Source organism: Drosophila sulfurigaster, chromosome X (genome assembly GCF_023558435.1).
Source record: "Drosophila sulfurigaster albostrigata strain 15112-1811.04 chromosome X, ASM2355843v2, whole genome shotgun sequence".
In the NCBI taxonomy this organism is placed as follows: domain Eukaryota; kingdom Metazoa; phylum Arthropoda; class Insecta; order Diptera; family Drosophilidae; genus Drosophila; species Drosophila sulfurigaster.
The window spans coordinates 32,683,396-32,707,035 of record NC_084885.1 but is presented as its reverse complement, the minus strand read 5'-3'; the positions used below and the strand labels follow the sequence as shown (position 1 = coordinate 32,707,035).

The window sequence follows — 23,640 nt, the reverse complement described above, 5'->3', positions numbered from 1 at the left end:
TTGCATTTGGTATATTTATTCATTTAATACTGCTTGCGCATTGTTTTGCTTTAATCAAACTTGTGTAGCGGGCACATTCGACTGTAACTTCCTTACATGTTTATATTTGTTGTTTTATTTTAGTAAGAAGCGACACAATTGCTTCGTATTTTACTTAGAAGAGCATGAATCGAACATCGAAAGATGACTCTGCACTCGATGTGCTTTTTACATATTACTTTGCCTTTGTGACAGCCAGAAATTTTGCGAATTTCAAGTGTCACTTAAAGTGACAACACTTTCTTGCAAATGCATAAAAATAAGAATTGGAGAATTGTGTGAAAGACGAGGGGAAAATGTGTAGGGAAAAACGCTTATGGGGCTCGACCACATCCATATTTCAATTAAGATACATTCACCAACAAAGAAAAACACATGAGTCTGACAGGTGGTAGGAGTCGGTTCCTTTTTTTTCATCGTCGTCGTCGTCGTCGTCGCCTTTGCTGCTAACGAGAAGTCTGTCCCTGGCGTCCTTGTCCATAAAAAAACGCCGAACATAATGCGCATAAAGTTTTCATATATTCCGTTGAATATAAAAAGCCGACACACACACACACACAATGAAACGGAGTTGGAGTGGGAGACGGGACCCAAAACGAAAGTTAAACATCAACTTAAAAAGTGCCAAATGAACAGCGAACAACAAAAAACCGCCGAGCAACAACATTCAAAATAATAACAAACAACAACTCAGTTGAAAGAGCGGGACGGGGTGATTTTCAAAAAAAGGTTTTCAGGCGCTTTGCAAAGCTAAAGCTGAAGCAAACCGAACCGAACCGAAAAAAGGAATGGAATCGCTTTACCTTTTTTTCATGGCGATTAAAAATGCCCCCGAAAAGGGGCGGTCAAAAGGGCAGCCCCAAACCTGAATCCGAGCCTGACTCCGAAACCGAAACCGAATCCAAATCCTGGGGTCGACTTGTCGCTTTTTGTCGGTTTGTCAGCTGACATCGAAGAGTGAATTTGGAATCGTGGGATAATCGGCTTCGTTTCGGCGACATCGATTCCCACGAACGCAGCCATAATGAATCTTTAAACTTGGACTACAAAGTCGACCTAAGTCAATAAGTTGGTGTCATAAACATCTTCTCCAATCATATCAACTTGGAATTTCTCTCCCTAAAGTTAAGTACCAAAAATAAATGTGTGCTTAAACATGTGTCTGGCAATGCTTGCGTCTTTCGTCTCTTGGAATTGAGAGCTGAGAACCGGGACCAAAGCCATTCTAATCCTATTTAAATTGATTGCATATTCATGAATTTTAATTATTTAATTTGCATCACATTAAACGCAAACTTCAATGACCTTAAATATGAATGAGAGACACTAAAGAGCACTTTAAAATATAATACTTTATTTCGTGATGGAAGAAAAGAATGGAATAAGGATGTGTTGGAGATGGAGATGGAGAGAGCAAGCAACAGCTGTGGTTTCAAATCACATTTAATAAATCGCCAAGGAAAACCATTTGACCAAATCGCTGTTCAAGGGCAAAGGAAAATGCAAAGGGGAAAGCGAAGGCAAAGGGGAAGGCGATGGCAAAGTCTGGAGTTTTGGGCTGATTGATTTCGCTTTCATGTTTGCTGCCTTTTAATCACATTAGGACTTTCATTTCGGGGTTTTCAATGCATTAAATGCTCATTAAATTAAGCACTTCGATTTCGGTAGTGAATTAGTCTCTACACTCGGATTTGGACTCGTATTCGATGCAAATTGAGTGAATACAACAAGCTCATTCCACATTCAAGTTAGTTATTTTTATCAAAGTGGCATATTCTTAATGATATTCACATATATAGTGTATACTATTAGTAGTATATAGTATAAACTAGTATATCTACTTTTAATGTATATACTACATACCATTAGTATTATATTTACTATTGTATACTACCGACTATTTGGTATTTTGTATATACTAGAATATAATATTAATACTATAGTGTACAGTATATTGAAGTATATACATATATAACATTAAGAGTATGCCACAAAATAAATAACTTTATGTATTTCCCTAATAGTAGTATATAGGTATGTTATGTAAGTATTCTAGTATATTCATAATATTTACTACTAATGGTATATGTACTAGTATATACTATGCTCTACTAATAGTATATATACTAGTATGTATATGCTATGTCTTACAAATAGTATGTATTCTAGTACATACTGTGTAATACTAACTGCTAGTATATACTGTGTAATACTAACAGTTTATATACTAGAATATACTACACACTTCTAATGGTATATATACTAGTAAATACTATCTACTACTAATAGTGTTGTGTCACGCGCTGATGTTGTTCTCTGTCTTCGTCTCCGTCTCTGTCTCATTCTCGTTGTTGTTGTAATTAAATATTTATTATGGCCCAAAATTAATTCGGGACTTTAATTAGCATTAAGCCCGTCAGTTCATGATGTGCCTCTACTCCCAACTTCAGTTCGAGCTCTCTCCCTCTCACCTTAGTCTCCGACTCCGACTCCGACACCGACATCGACTCTGACTCAGACTCCGAGACTGAGATGCCGACTCAGGCGCCGTCAACGTCAAAGTCAGACCTTGTCTTGAGCTTCAGTTTGGTGTTTTATTGGTTTATGTGCTGCACAAATTGCTGAGGCATTATACCCAGACATCTTGCCTCGACTGTAGGGTATATCATTCTCACACATGTGTATCTAGATATTAGAATAATTCGGAAATAGTCAAATTATAATTAAAGAGAATTTGCCAAATGCTTCGCTTTCTTACAGGGTATTTTGAGAGCTTTTACTCCCCGTCGAATGAAGAGAACTTGCCACATGTTTCGCTTTATTACAGGGTACTTGGAAGGCGTTCACTCCCCTTCGAATGTATCTTTTTGCTTAGCTCCCTTTTTTGAGTATTTGCTACACTCTTTTTCCGTTTTACGACAACAGCCAACGTAGTTTATTAAATTGTCTTTGTGTCTCGCTCTTTCTCTGGAAGCATACCAGGCGAAGATGCTACAGCAGGGCATGCTCGACGCCCTGCTACCCTGTGCGATGCCACTCGAAGTAGCCCACGCTTTGTCATGGTCCATTTAGTCTCGTGGCCAGGATACAAGAGCGCATAACATTGTAAAAAACAAGCAAAGAGCTCCTGTCGACATACACACACACACACACCTACACTCACACACTGACACTGACAGCAATGGGGCACATCTCTATAACCGCAATAAAGCCTTTGAAAAATGTTAGCACAAAAGTTTTCGGTTGAAAATATTTTCATATTTGACTTTGGCTCCAACTTCGACTTGGGAAACATATTTCTTGTGCCACACACACACACACACTCAAGAGGAAGGGTAGGGGAGGGGAGGGGAACACCCACGAACGTGTGTAAAGTAAAACAGAACAAAGAGAGGACAACAAGAAAGACAATGCACGACAGAGACAATGGACAGCAAAGAGGAGCACACGGTAAATGTTTGTGCCCGGAGCGTGTTTTGGTCCTGAACCGAACTCGGAATTGACTCCAATAACTGTCACCTTCTTGCGAGTAATACCTGACCAGCTGAAAGAGATAGACAGAGAGAGAGAGAGAGAGAGAGAGAGTTACAAGGCAATTGAATAGCAAGACAGCGAAAAACGACAGAATTTAGCAACTGCTGCAGTTACTTCTCGAACTTTGTGACGTCTCAGCACAACATTGGAATATGGGATTTTTGTATGTGAGGACTTCCACCACTGAGACCATAAGACAATTCGTATTTCAATTTGAAGTCGGAAGAGACATTGCTGTGATCTTTAAGAGCTTCTTTGCAATTTTGTAAGGAAGCTTAGAAAGTTGTGCTTTCTTATGTCATGGACCTCATTGTCTTCATATTTTCTTGAATACCATCTTTACTTCATACATTTGTACTAGAATATTTCTGCTTGCTGCTGATTTCTGTTCTACCAGCTGCTGATTTCATCTACTGATATGGCAATTTTTGACAATCGATCGTAACAACATCGAGTGGTCAATAACAACAACAACAATCATATTATTAATAATTGTTTTAATTACTTATGATGTGTTTGTTGTCGAAAGAATATTTTCAATCTTTAACGGGCTTGACATTTGTGCGTCGATTGCATTAAAAATTCAAATTGGCGGTCATATATTTAATTTTTGTGGTACCAAAAAAGGGGCGTCAGATGGCGCCACTCAAGTGACTTTGTCTATTTCTGCTTGCTGCTGATTTCTGTTTGCCTGGTATTCCAACAGATGACTTGTGACTTTTTGGTGCTCGTCGCGGCAACATTCATATATTTTTTTGTGGTTCCGAGAGTAGTAGCTTGCTGTATTTTAACTTGTTGCTGATTTCTGTTCGCCTGGTATTTCACCTACTAATTTGACAATTTTTGACCATCGCTACTGCATCGAGTATTGTTGTTTTCATTACTTATGTTGTGGTTATTGTTGCAGTTAGTAATTTAGAATCATTCCATTTGTTTGCTTGCAGACACCAGTTGCGATGAGAGCGATGGCATGAGCTGCGGCAGCACTCCGTGTCCTGTTCCCTCTCCCGCACCACATCAGCCGGCCTACAACGTGCTCAAGCCGATCCTCAAGCAGCCCCAGCAACATCAACAACATCAGCAGCAGCAGCAGCAGCAGCAACAACAACAGCTGGCCTCTACATCGAGTTCGGTTGCTGTGGCAGCAGGAACTGCGGTTGCTGCTCCGGGGCATGTGCATCGTTTGTTGCCCACCCCGCCGACTCACAGTGGACTCGGAGCATTCCACACTCGAGAGACGGCATTGCAGCGTATCCAGCAGCAGAGCGGCTTCGCTGCCTTGGCCAACGCACGCGTCGTGTATCCGAATGTTGCAGCTGCGAGTGGCAACTACAACATGCAGCAGTCGCAACAGCAGCAGCAGCAACAGCAGCAAATGGGAGACTACAGCATGACGTATGATTGGGGACAGGAGCAACAGCCGGATCGGAATCAGGAGAGCGAATGGGATCAGGAGATGAACGCAGCGCCGGCATCAACTCGCTCCAGCTATAGCGAATTTCTTAACGGTGCATCCGCATCCGGTTCCAATTCCAATTGCAATTCCGTTTCCGCTGCTGCTGCGAGTCGCGTAAGTTGTTTTCTATTCCTTTCCGTTTTTTTCCTTTCTTTTCTAGTCCTTTTTAGTTCAAGTTTCTGGCAATCGAAACATAGCGTCTGGTATAATTTAGTATTTTTTAGGTATATTATTTTACTAAGTTATTGTAATATTTCCATACTGTTTTGGAAATAGGTAAAATACACCGTTCAATATATTTTTAGTATTTTTGGTATATTTTGATAGTATTTCCGAAAGGTAGCGTCTGATATATTTTTGTATTTTTTGGTATATTATTTTGGTATACTATGATAATATTTCCGAACTGTTTTGTTTATTATTTATACCATCTACATATATACTTTCGTACTTATTTCCACATCAATTCCCTTTGACTTGTATTACTTTATTATTCTTTTTCTTCGTCTCCTTTTCGTTTTTTCCCTTTCCTGCCTATTTCTTTTTAGTATAAGTTTCTGACAGGCTGATATATTTTAGTATTTTATCGGTATATTATTTATGTATATTTTGACAATATTTCCGTACTGTTTTGCTTCTATTGAGAATGGGTAATATATACCGACTGGTATACTAAATGTAGCAGTTACCAGTATTATTGTGGTATATATTTCGATTTGGTATATTTTATTGTTGTTTGAACTAATTTTATTTGTAATGCATTTGTTTAAATACTTTCATAAAGTACATATTTCCACACAAATTTCATTTCATATTTAATAATTGGATATCTTGAAGTCTGTTAACGCTATTTATTATTTTATTATTCTTTCCCTACATCTGCCTGCAGCAACAAAATCTGCGCGCCTCAAAGTCGCCCATTTTGAACCGGCGTCGCTCCTCGTCGATTGCGTCCAACTATGATTTGGGATTCAGTCGCAACAGCATTGGCGGTCTTCCGATTCCAGGCGATGCCGAGGAGTTGTTTCGCATCGCGCACAACAGCACCAGGTAGGAGTAAGACGTAATGGCTACATTTCCCTGCACCCCCCGCCACCCCACCACAACACTCTCCCTCCGCTCCGCTAGCCCACTTCCTTTCGTAATCAAAAGCCGTTCTACTTCCACGCGCACTTAAGCTCAGAAACAACAACAACAATAACAACAACAGCAGCAGCAACACTGAAAAGCGCATTAAGCAGCTTAATTACTTCACTTCACCTCACCCCTGATCCTTTTTGTCCCACATTGTCCTGCTGCGCCTGCAATCCTTTCTTTGGCACAACCTCATTTGCAAAAGATACAAAAGAGAAAAGAAAAGGCAAAAGAGACGAAATTTAATTCAAGCCAAATTGGTCAAAGGTCAATCAATGGATAAAGCATTAAGTTAAGAAGCATGTGGATGAGCTCAAAAACCATTTACAGAAAGCAAAATGAGAGAGAAAAGTGAAGGCGGCATTCCTTTCACTTGTTTGATTCAATTAATTGCAGTTAAATGCACTCGCATGTTCTTTTCTCTTTCTTTTCTTCTTTGTTTTGTTTTTTTTTTGTGGGTACAGTGGAGCTTCAAAGGTTGTCCGTCCGTCTTCCTTGTGATTTGCAGCAATTGCGTCCTTTCAACAGAAGCTAAAGTGTGAAGAGTTATTTAAAAAAAATTGTGGAATTTAAAAATTCATTTAGGATCAATTATAGTTTGATTTCAATTCAAACTTTTAGTGGAATCTAAACATATGAAAAGCTATATTAATAATAAATAAATAAATAAATAATAAATATATTAATAAGCGAACGAAATTCATAGTCCGATACTAAATCAGTCGATTACCCTCAACTCTCATTGCGTGCTATCAACAGAAGCTGAAATATGAAAGAGTTTTAATTTAGAGATAAGAGAAAGTGTGATGAACTAATTAAATCGAAATTGAAGACTAAGTTAGAATATATCTTTAAAAGCTGTTGAAATTTGATTACAATTCAAACTTTTAGTGAAACAAAAAGAGTATTTAAATATTAAAAGAGATAAACAACGAGTCAATTTACGAAATGAGAAAGCAAGACATTCCTATGTAGTCCGATTATAAATCAGTTGAGCACTTTCAACTAAATTAAAACTAGTTTTTAATGCCTGATCAACTCCACTGTACTTGACTTGACCGCAGTCACGCATACTAATGCAATTCATTATGCTTACACCATCGATCCATGTTGTCATGTCGTGTCATGTCGTGTCGTGTCGTGTCGTGGTTCGTTGTGTCTGGGCGTCTGTCACTGCTTTGTCATTGCAGAGATCGCATGTCCTTGCCCAAATCGCCGCTGGGTCGGGGCCTCGAGGGCAGCAGTGTGCTCACCTTTCAACAGGCCATGTCCGGCGCGGTGTCGCCACAGTATGCGGCGACTGGAGCGGCAGCGTCAGCGACAGCGGGAACAATTGCTGGAGGTCCCTCCACCTCAGCAGCAGCGGCAGCGGCACAGTTGGCTATCGATGAGCCGATGGATAGACGCCTGCTGGGCTCCAGTAATGCGCTGGCTGCTGTCGTCGAGGACACAACAACGAGTGGACCCGAAGCCACCGATGACTCGCCCACAGCGGACAACAGCAGCGATGACCATGGAATCGACGACGACGACGACGACGATGATGACGACGAGATGCCCATGGCAACAAAGAAGCACTTGTCAGGTGGCTCCGCCTCCACATCGGCGGCTGCTGTCGCGGCGATGGCTGCTGCGGCTGCCCTGCACAGCAGTTTGCAGCGAGAACGAGGCGTTGGTGAGTCCTCCTCAGCAACATCGACGGGCGGTCCGCTTCAGCAGCCACACGCAAATGGGAGCAACCACAGTTCGGCCAACAATACAGCAGCAGCAGCGCGTCAGCGTCTGAGAACCTCAAGCATGCCGGCTGAGAGTCGCAAGGTGAGTAGCAACTATCAAGTAACGAGTAGCGAGTAGTTTAGTACCAAGTAGCGAATATATTTAAATGTGATTTCATACTACTAATTAATTCGTAATTTAAGTGATAGGAAGGAAAGTAGCGATTAACGAGTAGAGAGTAGCGAGTGTTGTAGTAGTAGAAGACATATGTAGTAGTCTAGAAACTAAAATAGCGAGTGACGAGTAGCGAGTAGTATATATTATATAATATATTTAAACATAATTTCCAACTAGTAATTAAATCCCTAATTTAAGTGATAGGAAAATGTATGTTTAGTATAGAAAGGAAAGTAGCGAATATCGAGTAGCGAGTGCTACAGTAATAGAATATAATTGTAGTAGTCTAGGAAGGAAAGTAGCGAGTAGGAGTAGTAGTAAAAAATATTGGTCCTAGTAGTATAGAAATAAAAGTAGCGAGTGATGTAGTAGTCAAAGATATATGCGTGGTTTTAGTAGTTATTTAAGTAATAGGAGAGCGAGTGTTAAATATAGAAACGCCAGAAACGAATGGGAAGTCTGGTATAACTAATATATTTATGTGATTTAGTAATAGAAGTAGTTAGAGTAATAGGAGAACTGCAGATAAGCTTACAAAATAAAAGTAGCGACTGACGAGAAGGAATGACGAGTAGCATAGCTCGACGTCGAGTGTCTAACCCATTTTAATCTAGTACGTAGCGAGTAAGTGACGAGAAAATAGCGAGTGGCGAGCAGTGAGCAGCTAACAGCGAAGCGTAAAAGAGAGTGACGAGTGGCGAATAATAAGTAGCGAGTTGCAAGGCTAACAAATAGGTGGACAGGTATAACACATAAACTTGTAAGTAGCGAGTAGCGAGAAGACTTAGCGAGTGACAGTAGTTAAAAAAGTAGCGAGTGACGAATAGCAAATTGCGAATAGCGAGCAGCAACCCATAAAAGAGAGTCGCGAGTTACAAAGTTAGCTAATAGGTGGACAGGTCTGTAGCCCTCAGAATCGAGTTGCCTGTGACAAGCGGCTAATCGCAAGAGTTTGCAAGCTGAATAGACTTGCATTAATTATGGCTAATTAAATAATAGGATGACGTCTGCTTGGGCCCATAAAGACGGCAAGTGATGGGCTTAAGTGTTAAATACTGTTGTTATAGACCTAATCGCACGACTTACAGCACACACAAAAAAAAAAAGAATGAACGATTGTCGCGTCCCTTTTCCCGTTCCTCTTCTCGTTCTCGCTCTCGTTCCCGTTCTCGTCGGTCGAATCGACAAACGAATCTTAAGCCTAAGCTCCTGGCAATCATGTCGTCATTTTGGGGGACATTAAGCCCTTGGGACCCGCAAAAGCAGACAAAAGTGCCAAGGAATGTGGATGCTAGCTTGCGTATATTGTTAATCCTGCGGACATGCATGAAGTGAGAGAGAGGACGACAGAAAGAGAGAGAGAGAGAGAGAGAGAGATGCTGTCAATCCCAAATGCAATCCTCGGTTGATTCGCTGCCCTCGCGCGTGCCCAGCGTCAATTGAGAATTGCAAATGCTCGTGTGCACACAAAGTTACTTGCCTCCAGGGATCAGAAGTGCACAAGCATGTGGCATGCAACTTCAGGGGGCAGCAGCAAAGTTCTCTTTTTTGTTGGTTGCAACTGACAAGTTTTGGCGTCTCATCTCGTTTGGGGCCAAGTTGTGTTGGCGCAATGCTTATGTCTGTCTGCCTCTCTCTCTCTCTCTGTCTCTCTGTCTGTCTGCCGGTGTTGCCACAGCTGCAACACACACACACACATACAGAGAGAGAAAGACACACACACTTGACATTCTTTTCGGCTTCAACATGCGCTATTTATATGGGCGGGCCCTTGGAGGCTCCTGGCGAGCGTCGTCTACGTGTTTGCCATTGATTCGATTTTGGGGGCACAGACGCAATGCAATTGCAACTGCCGCCTCGGGTGGCAAGTGGCAAGTGACAAGTGGCAAGTCGAGTTTTCACTTTGAGTGCATTTTAAATTTCATATTTTTCTCTTGCCACTCGCAATTAATTGCTTAAGCTGTTGCCTTCTTTGCTGCGTCGCTTTTGATTCGCTTAAATATTAATGCATTATTATTTCGATATACCAATTATTGTCTTTAGTATATGTTACTATTTTTTTGGTATATTAATTCGATATACTTTTAGATAATTATGACACTAGTCATTAGTATATCGATATACCAATTTTAGCCTTTGGTATATTTTGGTATTTTTTGGACTATTAATTCGATATACTTTTACCATAGATAATTAAGTTACCAACTGTTTTAAAGTTATTTGAATGCTTATTTACTTAAAGTTTATAAATCTTAACAACTTGAGAACTAACCGAGTTTCTTGTTCAGCTTAAAAGTCTTTAATTAATGCCAGCAAAGTGGGCATTTTGATATTATCGTATTAGTATATCGATACCAATTATTACCTTTAGTATATTCTAGTTTTTTTTTTTTGTAGTATATTAATTCGATAAACTAGATAAACTAACTACTTTGCAGTAATTTTAATGCGTATTTACTTAACTTGTATAAATCTTAACACCTTTTGCTCGGCTTAAACATCATTAATTAATACCAGAAATACCAGAAATGGGCAGAAATATTCGAGTGCAGCAAAGTAATTGAATTAGCTGCAGCGACTAGACAAGTGCATGCCACATAAAGAGGCGCCACAGATGAGAGCAGAGCGGTAGCAAGTGGAATGTTTGCTGTTGTTGCCACATCTGTCGATTTGCTTGCTGAATAATGTGTGTGGGTGGAACTCTATGTCAGGCCTGCCCCTAAATCCTTGGCTAATGACTAGAGTGTATGAGTGAGATAGCAACTCCTCTTTCACACACACACACACACACACACATACACCACTTCACTCGTGTCTTGGCAGTTGGCAATTTTTCGGCGTGCCAAAAAAAAACAAGAAAAAGAGAATTGCGACGCACAAAAGAAACTAACTAAAGCTAACGATAGGCACACACACATAAAAGTCTTTACACACACACTAGCACACATACAAAAACACTCACTCATATTCTACACTCATCGCCATTTAAATAGAACAGCTTTTTAGCAAATGTATGTGAGAAGTTTTGGTGCAATAGATTAAATTTTCAAAAAAAAGGTATAATCATTTAATGCTAATATTACTTTTTTTTTGTTAAGTTTTAAATAATTGTAATAATATAAATTACAAGTATTCTTTAATTATAATAAATTTTTTTAGAGTTTAAACTAATAATAGAAATTACAAGTAAAAATGTATTCTTTCATGATATTAACATATTTTTAGAGTTTAACATAATTCTATCTAGAGATATTGCAAGTTAGAAAGTATTCGTTTAACTTAATACTAATAACAACATAGTTTTTTAGTTTTATGCGATATAAAAGATATTAATATATTTTTGTATAATAATGGATAGATAGATTTTGAAATAATTTCAAAAATATCAATTTTAGAATTTAGAATGGGAATACTCCAAAACATTTATTTCACTCAAATGTTTTGCTTCTGTTTGCTTGTCTTACAACAACTAAGTGAATCTCAAGCAAGGAGCAATCGAAAACTAGGCCACAAAGGTTCTAATCAAGTGACGAGAGGTGTATGATTTGAGTGGCAGACAGCTGCGTCTGTACTTTAGCCTGAATGCTTAATATCGGCTATTCTCCACCTGGCACAAAGGGCAAGGTAGCAATAGCTCCCCTTCCCCTCTCCCCTTCCCGCTCTCCACTCAGAACTCTTCGCTCAGTGTCGAGAGACTTGGAGAGTTGACAGTTGTTTAGTCATGCTGAATGGTTGCTATGGAACGTTGCCATAAGAGCGCGCAATCAGTAATCTCCATTCTCCACTCTCCACACTCCGCTCTCTGCTCTCTCCCTTCACATTTTGCACTCTGCACTCTTCACTCACCCTTCAAGCTGTCGCCCTTTCGCACCGCAGTGATTCGTCTCTTTAATTTTTGGCACTACACTAGAAGTAAATTTTGCACAGTTGACTGCCTTTCAGTGTCTGCAGGCAAAAGAGCAAAAAGCGAAAACACATAAAAAACAGAAAACAAAAAACAGCAATAGCAAATAAAACACGTAAATAGCATAAAGCACTAAGCAGCAAGTCGTTGGGTGTCAGCTTATCATCAGCTGCCTCAATCTCAATCACACGCCACAGATTTGATGCGTGCTATTTTCTCTGTGATATTCTAGTTTTTAACTTTCGCAAAATAATTCTTGGAAATAAACTCAAGTGTAGTATTATGCTAAATGCAGTATTTGAGCTCAGTTGAAAACAAACAAGGATGACAATTTTAAGAAGAAATTGATAGGTGCACTCAAAAGAACAAATATCCTTACAGGACCCGAGATAAACGCATCTTTTTGTATATAGAAAATTGCGTATATATTTGGTATATCTTGTCTGATCCTTTCGAGTTCGCGAATTCGTGAGGTCGAATATCATTCCAATCGTCCTTGTGGCTCTTTAGTTATCCTGGAATTTGTGATTTCTACCTGTGTTTTTTGGCTCCCGAACTACAAAATTATAAGTGGTAGATTCTTAGATGACCCCATATTTTGTTGATGCCAATCGATGGAGTTGGTCCTTGCGATCCTTGCAGCACAAATCCTTTAAAAATGCGGCTGGATATGGCCAAGATATAGCTTGTTTTTAATTAATTAATTAATTTTTAAATTAATTTTTTTCTTATGCGCCAATTTTAAATTTGAATTTTGAATATAACCGACAATAAACGAATTCGTTGCAATGGCAAAATATTTGTTTTTCTTTGCCATATCTCGGTGAAAATATTCCGGATCCTTTCAGGATTTAAATTGTTGTTATCAGAATAACTAGTTCTATCGGTTGACACTCAAGGAATTTAAAAATATGCCAATAAAATTCACCTGAAATCCACTGTATCTCGGTCATTTGAAGGACGATCGTGATGTCCTTTGGCACAAGGAATTCTCTTTTAAAGAGAATCTGAGTGGTGCACTGAAAAGGACGAATATCCTTACAGGAGCCGAGATAAAAGGACCTTTTTGTATACAGAAAATTGCGTATATCTCGGTCATATCCTGTCTGATCCTTGCGGGTCATATGTCGACCGAAGTCCTTTGATGAGAGCTATCCTCATGCCAAAGGATATTCAAATCGTCGTTGTGGTTCTCCAGTTATCCTGCACTTTGTGATTTTCGCATGATTTCCTTGGCCCTCGGACTGAAAAATTACATGTGTTGGATCCTTAGATGACCCCATATTTTTTTGATGCCAATGATAGAGTTGGTCCTTGCGATCCTTGCAATACAAGTCCTTTGAAAATGCGGCAGGATATGGCCGATATATGTTTTCGAAAAACGACCCCACGTGCACCCTCAAAGTATGCTACAAAAAATGTAATTTTTTTGTAGGCGCCAATTTCAAATTAGAATTTTAAAAATAATCGAAAAAAACCGATACATTTTCGAAATATTTGTTTTGTTTACCAAATTGTTCGGATCCTGTCAGGACATATATTTTCGTAGTCCGGACAACGAATTTTATCGGTAATCTACATTTATATGTATGTGTGCGAAAGCGAAAAAGTCGATGCCAAAAATGTAAATGAATGTGTGTGGCTGACTGAGATATTACTTAAGGCGTTGTTGTTGGCCACTCGATGATTGCCAAATCAGTATGTGAAATACCAGGCGAACATAAATCAACAGCAAGCAGAAAAACAAAAGGAAATTGAGTGGCGCCATCTGTCGCCTGTTTATGGAACTACATGAGCACAAATAGATCCGCGCTAATTTAAATCTTAAATGCAACTGAAGCACAAAAGTCATACCCGTTAAAATTTGAAAATCGTTTTTCGGAAATGGCAATAACAGTAACCACAACAGAAGTAATTTAAACAACAATTATTAATAATATGGTTGTTGTTGTTGGCCATTCGATGTTGTAACGATCGATGGTCAAAAATTGCCAAAACAGTATGTGAAATACCAGGCGAACATAAATCAGCAGCAAGCAGAAATGCAGCAAGTCACTTAAGTGGCGCCACCTTTCGCCCGTTTTTGTAAAAATTGCACATTCTTAAGCTATGTCGTGAACTTTGGGGACAACAGACGAAATATAAGGACTATGAAAAGAGAACATAGAAAAGAAAAGTAGTTTCGCTTAAAATTTGTTTTCCACTCCTTCGTTTACGCCTGTCGACTAATTGAGGTAGTTTGTGCGAGGTATTGGCGTGTAATTGATTCGTGATGAAAATCCCGTTGGAATTCTCACTCACTTGTTGCATCCTGTTTGTCATTGCAGCCCCGTTTGGCGGAGACGCGACGCTCGGCGATTCACTGCGGCGCCGATGTTGATATGGATTATTATCGATTGCGCAGTTTCAGCATCACATCACATGGCGTTTGTAATTTGGGCGATTCATTACGGTAAGTGGAGACACACACACACACTCACAATAGTTTCATTGTTTTGTTTTATTATTTCTTATTTCGCTCACGTTCCACTTTCTCTTTTTTTGATGGTTGATGGTTGAAATGACAGCAGTCGAAGGTCACGTTCGATCAACTCTGTGACATCGGCGGGCACTTCGCACAGCGGCGTCGATCGCCACAATAGGTGAGTACTATATATAGTCTATATATTATAAAGTATAAGTATATATATAGTGAATGGCAGCTATAAATTGTTCATCAAATGACAATGAAGCTGACGACAGGCCAGAGTTCTTAAACGGCAGCAACAATGAAAATACGAAAATACAAATAAAAAGAAATACAACCCTCCTTTTTCTACCCCACTCTCCCCCCTCATCCCCTCCTCCGCATACACACGCAAGTACAGGAGTGCAGACTAATTTCATACAATTTCCACACAAAACAATTTCCGCTGCCATTACCAACAGGCCAGGCAACCAGAGCTTTTTATGCGCGTCACCTCTTGGAGAGAAGAAGGGTATAATAAGTTAACGACAATCAATTAGAGTCGAGATCCATTCAGCTGACTTTCTTAAGAAGTGCTATCTAATTCGTATTAATCAAGATACGGATGAAAAACTATTTCTTTGAAACAAAATATTTGTTACTTTCTTCTTTCTTTTTGTTTTACTTCATGAATTTCTTTCTATTTCAATTTCTTTGTTTTACTTCATGAAACAAAATATTTGTAATTTTTACTTTTACTTTTATTTTATTTGATATTTCTAACTTTCTTCTTTCTTTATTTTAATATATTAATTAATTAATTAATTTTTTTTTATTTTATCTTTACTTGCCTTAGAACTAATATTATACATTTATATAAGATATTATTCAATTATAACTTGAACAACGTAAATAGTTTGAAATTCTTCAAGTTTTTACTCCTCCTTATTCAGTGCCGGATATTCGATAGCCGGGCAAACTCCTCGACCGTAGCTTTTTTTTGGCCGCTTCTTTTTCTTCTCGTCTTCGCATTGTCAAAGACATTCGCTGTTAGTGTCGCTGTTATTGTTGTTGTTGTTGCCTGTCGGACTGATGCTTGCCGTCCCCCTCCCACCAACGTTCTCTTCCTGCGCTCTCTTGTCTGTCTGTCTGTCATTATTACTGTTATTATTGTTATTACATGGCTGGTGCGTTCGTTCGCTTGCTTTGTGTTCAGCTCAGCACCTGTATGCAAAATCATTAAATCAAAATGCTTAAAAAGGCACAAACAAGAAAGACAACAAGAACAAGACAGTTCATACTTATTTGCATACATCAGCAATAAAAATAGTAATCGCAGGAGTAACTGTAATTCACATTTGATAGCATAAATGTTCGATGTGTCGATATTATGAATATATACTCAGGAGTGTAGCTTATCTTTAAGAGCTTCATTATGCTTGAGGATATTCTTGTAATTTCATATGAATAAAAGTATTTAATGATAATATATAAATTATGTCTTACTTTAAAACAATTTTCAATTACAAATCTGTAATTATGTTAAAATGTAAAAGAATAATAATTGCTAACAACTAAAATAATTAAGATAATGTACGGTAATGCATTCAAAATGAAAGCTTAATTCCGCTCAGCAGCTAAGCAGCTGAGGAAGCGAACAATAGCGAACAATTAGAACGGAAACTTGTTCCTTTCCGCTCATTTGAGTGAACAACTCTTTTTATTGTTCGCTCTCACTCATGAGCGCACATTTGAAAGCTTACGCTCTCTTCTGCTCTCTTCTGATGTTCACTTTGCACGCTTTCGCAAGTGTGACAGCAAGACACTCACACTCACACACACACACGCACACACAGTCACACAGATAAGCTACGCAATGATGATGTTTTCTAATACCGTCTCTCTTTCTTTCTGTTTTCGCTTTTGCGCCTGCAGCAACGCGTCACGCGCTTCAGGCGATATGTTGGTGGAGGGGGTGGATCCCTCGCTTGCCCTGCAGCCTCAAAAGTTGCATGGACAGCAGCAGCAGCAGAATGGAGGAGGAGGCGAGCACATTCCAGCGTACAAAATCGCCATGCTGGGCGCATCGGGGGTGGGAAAGACAACGCTCACGTATCAGTTCACAACATCGGACTACATTTGCGCCTATGATTTAAGCCTGGGTAAGTGAACTGCGAACGGAACTGCGAACCGGAACTGGAACCGGAAGCGGAACTAGAGCCGGTAGCCGGAACTGATGAAAACACACAACTGACCTGGCGATGAGCATGTGACACGTGTTAAACGATAGCATTCAGCTTAAAAGTTAGGGGCAGGGGGCGGGGAGAGGGAGAGGGAACGAGTCGAAGGAAAGCTACGCACGTGGGCTGAGGCTAAAGCTTAGGTCTGTGGGCTGTGGCTTTTAATCAAGCGCATTTGCATTTTAATTATGCCGCAAACTCATAAAATATGAAAAGCGTTCGTTGCTAATTTCATTAGGTTGACTGCGTGAGTGAGATGGAGAGAGACACACAGCGAGGGAGAGAGGGGGGGAGAGAGAGAGAGGAAAAAAGAACCACTTTATTAATGTCTACGCTCTGACAAATGCGTGGAAATATTGCCGAATTATCGATAGGCAGCAGATGTTGTCATCGTCGTTGTCTGCGTCGAAGTTTAATAAAATTTCAGCAACAATTCGCTTCCATACGTTATCTCGCTTAAGGGTCTCAAATGGCAGCCGGAAAATTGGCAATCAAGTACAATAAAAACAAGAATTCGCTCGGCTTTTTTTTGTGGCCAGTAAGTGAGATATGTTGATTTAGATTTAAAGTGCGAACTTTCTTCTGCATAAATAAATGTAGAGTTTTAGTGCAATTTAAGCTGCAATTAGCTTTGTTTCGTGAAAGAAAAGAATGCCGCTAAGGGAATAGTACTCATATTTACAGTGTGGCCAGTAAGTGAGAAAAAGCTGTAATTGACGCGCATTTTAAATATTTGAAAATGTTGAATAGGTTTTCAAATATTAGATATCCTCCAAATATTAGTAATATATCTACATTTCGTTCAATGAATGTTGCTCATAATTACAGTGTGGCCCATAAGTGAGATATGGTTGACTCGCATTCTAAATATGTCAAAATGTTAAAAATTAAATTCTCTTTAAATATTTTTAAGCATTAATTGTGTTAATGAATGCTGGTCATTGATACAGTGTGGCCAGTAAGTGAGATATAGCTGTAGTTGACGCGTATTTAAAATTATTGAATTCCTTTTAAAGTGCAAACTTTCTACATGAATAACTGTAGAACTTTAGTGGAATTTAAGGCGCAATTAGTTTCGTTTTGTCGAGTTGCGAGTTTGCGAAGTGGCATTTGAAGCAATGTGCCGTGTCCTGGTTTCCTCTGACCTAAAACATGAAGTCGACTCCGTGTCGGAAGTGTGCATGCAACAGCGGAATCCCAAATCGGCATCGGAATCGGAATCGAACACACACGCTGCGTGTCCATGTTGCCGCTAATAACTGGCAACTTTGTGATGACGTTGGCTCTGGATATAAAGATAGAAATGCGAAGTGGAGGTGGAGGTGGAGAGGGGCAGACAGAGACGGAGACGGAGATGGAGATGGATGTGGAGCTGCACGCTCTACGCGCTGCCATTAAGTTAATCCTGCTACAACAACAATCGTTCCACTCCAAGTGGCGCTGTCGCCATGCTACATGATGTACGAGTTGCGTGCTGAGCAAGAGAAGAGTGAGAAAAGGAGGAGTGAGAGAGAGAGGGAGAGAGGGAGAGGGAGAGGTCGGCTGCGAGGTGGGAATAAAAACTCTCGCTAGGCCCAACGCGCTGAGCCATGCAAAATTGTTGCAACGAGCTGCGGAGGCTGTTGCATTGTTGCAACATTGCAACCGAGATAGAGAGAGAGAGAGAGAGAGAGAAACTGCGAGTGAAAGAGAGAACGAATGAAATTAGCCAAGTTTTAATTAGCACTTCAGTCAAAGCAGCAACATCAGCGACCAACAAAAGCAACTTAACGCCGCACCCAACTTTTATTGTCCTAGAGATGTGTGTGTGTGTGTGTGTATGTGAGTGTGTGTGTGTGTGAGCCTGTTAGTGCCGCTTTTTAACGCATATAAAGTTAAGAAGCTGCAAATAGCTGATGCTGCCCTCGGTGGACTGTCTAAGAACAAAACGAAATAAAGCCTCGAAGAAACAGCTGGAAATGAAAATGGAAATGGCAAACGCAAAAGAAAAACTTTTTCCACCAAGCCACAGATTTAATGCACTTTAAGAAAAAGTGAAAAAACAAATGAGACATGCTACAATTGAGGTTTCCTTCAATACTAATCAAATCTATTAAACTCCAAACTGACCATGAGAGGGGGGAAACGAACAGGTGAATTTTGTAGAAACAACATTTGTAGTTTTAGTTGTAGAATTAAAAGAAGTTTTAAATAATTATTTTTGTGTTTTCCTTTAATATCAGCTGAAGTACCAAAAAACTAGCTTAAAGACTGAGCGAATAGTTTGCATGAAAAGAGACGGACAGACAGATTCATTTTGCAGGTATTGATATCTCAAAACTAGTGACAAAATAAGGATTTTAATGATGGTTTTTGTATTTTAATTATATTTGTTTCAATTGTGTAGAGTTCCATAAAGATAGCTTTAAAAATAAGAGAGTAGCTTGCTCAGAAACAGGCGGACAGACAGAAGAATGGCGAATAAAGTACCAAGAAGCTAGCTTAAAAACTGAGCGAGTAGTTTGCATAAGAAGAGACGAAGAGGCGGACAGACGGATTAGTCTTTTAGATACTGCTCTCATAAATATAGTTACAGATATAAACGAGAGCTTTAAGAAGAATATTTGTATTATTACAATATCTGTTTCAATTGTGTAGAGTTCCATAAAGATAGCTTTAAAAATAAGAGAGTGGCTGGGTGAGAAACAGGCGGACAGACAGAATAGTTTTGCAGCGAGAAACGAGGATTTGTCCCTTAAGTAATGACAAGTGAAGTACCAAGAAGCTAGCTTAAGAGAGCTGAGAAAGTGACTTGCATAGCAACACTCGGACAGTTGGAGTGCAGGCATGAAAAATCGAAGGATAATCCGATCATGCGAGTGTGCATTTCATCACAGAACTGGCTTTTGGCTCGCTCTTCCTTCCTCGTCTTGCTTGCCTGCGTTTTTTCGACGTCTTTCCGCTTGCCGCTTTCCTCTTTCCCCTTTTCGCTTGCCTCTTTCCGTATCCGTTTCCGTTTTCCTTTGTCATATGTCGTACTCACAAATGGGAGAGTTGAGGGTGTCAGTGAACGCAATGCGGGACACACGCCATTGCATGTGGCCAGTGGCCAGTGGCCTAGCCTCGTGTGCATGTCCAGCAAAAAAAAGAAACCACATGAAATGGCGAAACACACACAGAAATAAAATGAAACATCTAAGTGGAGCATCAGTTGTGGCCTTTGGGCTACAGTCGACGGAAGCAGTCAGTTGCATATTTATAAGCCCATAACACATAACTCTTGAGATATTTATATACACAGAGAGAAAAAAAAGTAGTGATATTAAGAATTATATCATGAATCAAGATTGTCAAAATTTAACTAAGAAGGTTTATTCTTAAAACAAGATCGAAAACCTACCAAAAATCTGCATAATCTTTTTTTTAAAAATAGGAAGAATCTTAAAATTAAACCAAGAAAGAAATATATTTAACTAATATCAAACAGTCTTCAATTTAGATTGCTTAAAATAAAACCAAAAAAAAAAAGGTTTGATAGATAGAGATTAGGTTCTAATTTTCAAGAAAGAGAATTCCAACATTTTAAGAAACAAGAACAAAATTCAATGTTTTTAAAGATCGAAAATATCTTAGATAACGATTTCCAAGCTACGTTTCAATCTAGAATACAAGAATCTTGAATAAAGATTTTAACCTTCAAATAAAATATCTTTAATCTTAAAATGCAAATTTAGCATACAAATTTTGATTTAAGATTGTTTCAAGCAAAAAATCAAGATTTTTTCAATATACAATTTATTTCTCTCTGTGTACGAGTAAAGCCAGAACTTTTGACTCAATGAATGAGATTCCAAGTTTGAACGATGCTCATTTGATGCATTTAGTAGCGAGATAAATATAGAAAAGAGCTCTAGATAAGGGTGCAGTTTATGCCAATTAAAAGCAACAGCAACAGCAGCAATGCTCAGCTAATCCCAGGAAATAATAATGAATCCACATTTACGCCTGCATAAATTAGTAAGTGAATGAATGTTGAGACTATGAAAAAAAAGTGTAGCATGCCTTTTGGGGTAAAGCTTCACTCTTTCTTTTCTTCCACGTTCCGCGTTCCACATTCCACATTGAACCTGAACAAATTTGAGGTAGGATAAGAAAGTGAAAAGGAAAAGTATGTGGAAGATGTTGGTTTTTGGCTGCGCCATTTTAACGACGCCTCCCTTTGTTTTTTTCTGTTTTTGTTTTATGACGAGGGCCTCGCCAATTGCGGCATTAACTGCCAACTCGAAGCGAAATAAAATCGCATTGATTACGCTTTTTATACGCTGTTGGCCCCACAGGGAACGCCCACTGCGAAAGCGCTGAACTGCAATTTTGATCGATTTGCCAGCCAGGTTGCGTGTCCATCAACTTTGCCGTCAGCTCGACGCATGGGATACCCTGTAAAAAAAGTACTTAAAAATTGTTAAAAATCATAGGAAGCATACTGCAATTTAATGTGCTTGCAAAGCTATCAAAGATAAAGATTACTAATATCTTTGTTTTTGGAAAACTGAGCATATAATTTACAGAAAGCTTAAAGTTGCAAAAAACTGATTTATCTACTTAAAAAAAAAAAAGTAATAGGCAGTACAACTTTTCTTTTATTTAATGTGCTTTCAAAGTTATCAAAGATTAAGTTCATAATATCTTTGTTTCAATAAGCTGAGAATAAAGTTTAGCGAAAGCTTAAAGCTGTTTCTACTTTTCGAATAGAAAGTGATAGACAAGCGTTGTGCAAATTAATGTGCTTTCAAAGCTATTCAAGATAAAGACTCCTAATATATTTCTTTTGACAAGCTGAGAATCTACTTTAGCGAAACGTTGAGAAAAAGCTATAAAAGCTCTCTGCATATCAATGTGCTTTCAAAGCTTTCGATGATTTTGAGCAATTGAGCATATCATCTACTTGAATGTGCTTTCAAAGGTATCAACACTTTTAGCGAAACGCTGACGAGTTACGCCCTTGGCTTTTAGACAGAATAAAGCTAATTGCGGTGGCGAGTCGAAAGGCGAACAACACAAAAACAACAACAACAACATCAAGCGCTGTTGAAGTCCGCTTAATATGAATAAACAATGCGAACTGAGTTGAGTAAACGCCTCTGGCGCAATTCCGCAAACAGCAGCAGTTTGCATTAAGTATACGAGTAGTAGACCATATTACTTACGATGAGGATGAGGAGGAGGAGGAGGAGGGGAAGTGAAAGGAGGGTAAGCGCATTAACTTGATTATTCTAACGGGGAGTAAATCAAATTGTTTTGTTAACTGCCGCTCTAACATTTCAATTGCTCTGTTTTTTCTGCCTTTTCTTTCCAGATGATGACTACGGACAGAAGACGGTGTCGGTGCTGGTCGATAATATTGAGACGGATTTGGAAATTATTGATCATCCTGCTTGCGAAATGTCCGTAAGTAGCGACACAACTTCTCGCTAAGCTAAAAAACACATTCGAGACTGAAACAATGTCTCTCTCTTTGTGTCATCCTCTTTGACTAGGTCAGGCGTAGTCTGTTTATGGGTTAAGAGCACTTCACACACACACACACACATAGACATACAGAGGGGGAAAGAGAGGGAGGAAGGGAGAGAGGGAACTCGTCTGCGGGCGTTTTCTGCGGCTGACACTTTTTTCAAATGTCATTAACACATTTTTTATCAGCTGCAAAAAGAAAAGGCCAAAGCGCATTACATTGTTATAGACGTCGTTTCGCATTAGCACCAGCATGGCCTTCCCTCTCCCCCTCTCCCTCTCTCTGTCTGTCTCTCTCTCTCACTCATGTGTGCATCGGTATGTGAGATTCCTTTGAAGCTAGCTAGCAGCAAATTGCATTGACAATGTTCGTTTCATTTTGCTGTTGTCTAACGAATTATCCATATCCAACAGTCGTGGCTTCTCTTCCTCTTCCCCTTCCCTTCCCTTCCTTCTTGTTGCACATAAATGAGTTTGAAAATAAATAATACCACACTAACTACATTGTTGTGCTGTCAAAGATTTCATATTGGAAAACTGCCACAAAATTGCCTTGACACTTTCCTTTGAACAACACAACAAACAAATAAATGTTTCTCAGCATTAAATTTCTGTCTTCACTTCGTTTTGCCCTTTGACATTTGCTATTTGAGTTGCTTCCGTTTCGACTTTAACATTAAATGGCAAATAAACTAGTTAATTACTTTATATAAGAAGTCTGTAAATCTTGTGCACTTAACGGCCACTCATTATTTTTTATCGCTCAACTTACATGAACAACACTGATTAATGCAATTGTACGGAAAACATTTAAAAGTGATGTTACCTTACTGAAATTCTCCTTGCTTAGTGGCCTACTCTTTTAACTGCAAACAGAGGCTGTTAAGTGAGATATAGATATGTTAGCCATGTTTTCATTCGCTTAAATCGCTTGTTTAGAATAGAAGTCAACTATCAACAATCGAGGTTAAAAAGTTGTAAAATCTGTTCGCTTAGTGGACTCTTTTCTTAGTCAATAATGTTGGGTTTGCGGTGAAGCAATGTTAGAATTGATTTACTTGCTTTTAATAAACAATCAGAGTTGAAAAGATTTAAGATTATTCGCTTAGCAACCTCTTTTCTTAGGTGCCAACAGAGGCCGTTAAGCGAGATATAGATGGGTAAACAATGTTTTCATTAGTTTAAGTTATTCATTTGAATTGGAAGTCAACTATAAACAGTTGATGTTAAAAAGTCTGAAGGTCTGATCGCTTCTTACCCTTCTTAGTTACCAGCAGTGGCCATTAAGTAAGATATAAGCGAGATATAAATGTAGGACAATGTTGAAGCAATGAATTCAATTGATTTACTTATTTGAAGTAGAGGTCAACTATAAACAGACGAAGTTAAAAAAAATTAAAGACTGTTTAACGCCCTTTTTTAGGTAGCAAAAGAGGCCGTTAAACGAGATAGAGGTGTACAACGTTGTAATGATTTAATTCGTTTGATTCACTTATTTCAAATG

The 23,640-nt window shown here is 39.0% G+C and overlaps 1 protein-coding gene across 5 annotated transcripts in view; it reads left to right on the top strand.

Moving 5' to 3' along the window:
* LOC133847528 (TPR-containing protein DDB_G0280363) overlaps positions 1-23,640 on the top strand; it is a 55,374-nt gene that overhangs the window by 29,538 nt on the left and 2,196 nt on the right. For 2 of the 5 annotated variants that reach the window (XM_062282644.1, XM_062282642.1), the window contains exons 5-11: positions 4,518-5,143; positions 5,919-6,079; positions 7,354-7,981; positions 14,288-14,412; positions 14,528-14,602; positions 16,342-16,568; positions 21,982-22,073. In XM_062282644.1, the coding sequence (XP_062138628.1) occupies positions 4,518-5,143; positions 5,919-6,079; positions 7,354-7,981; positions 14,288-14,412; positions 14,528-14,602; positions 16,342-16,568; positions 21,982-22,073 (1,934 nt within the window). Of the gene's footprint in view, positions 1-4,517; positions 5,144-5,918; positions 6,080-7,353; positions 7,982-14,287; positions 14,413-14,527; positions 14,603-16,341; positions 16,569-21,981; positions 22,074-23,640 lie in introns of those variants that run through there. The other 3 variants (XM_062282645.1, XM_062282647.1, XM_062282646.1) reach the window with 3 other exon arrangements.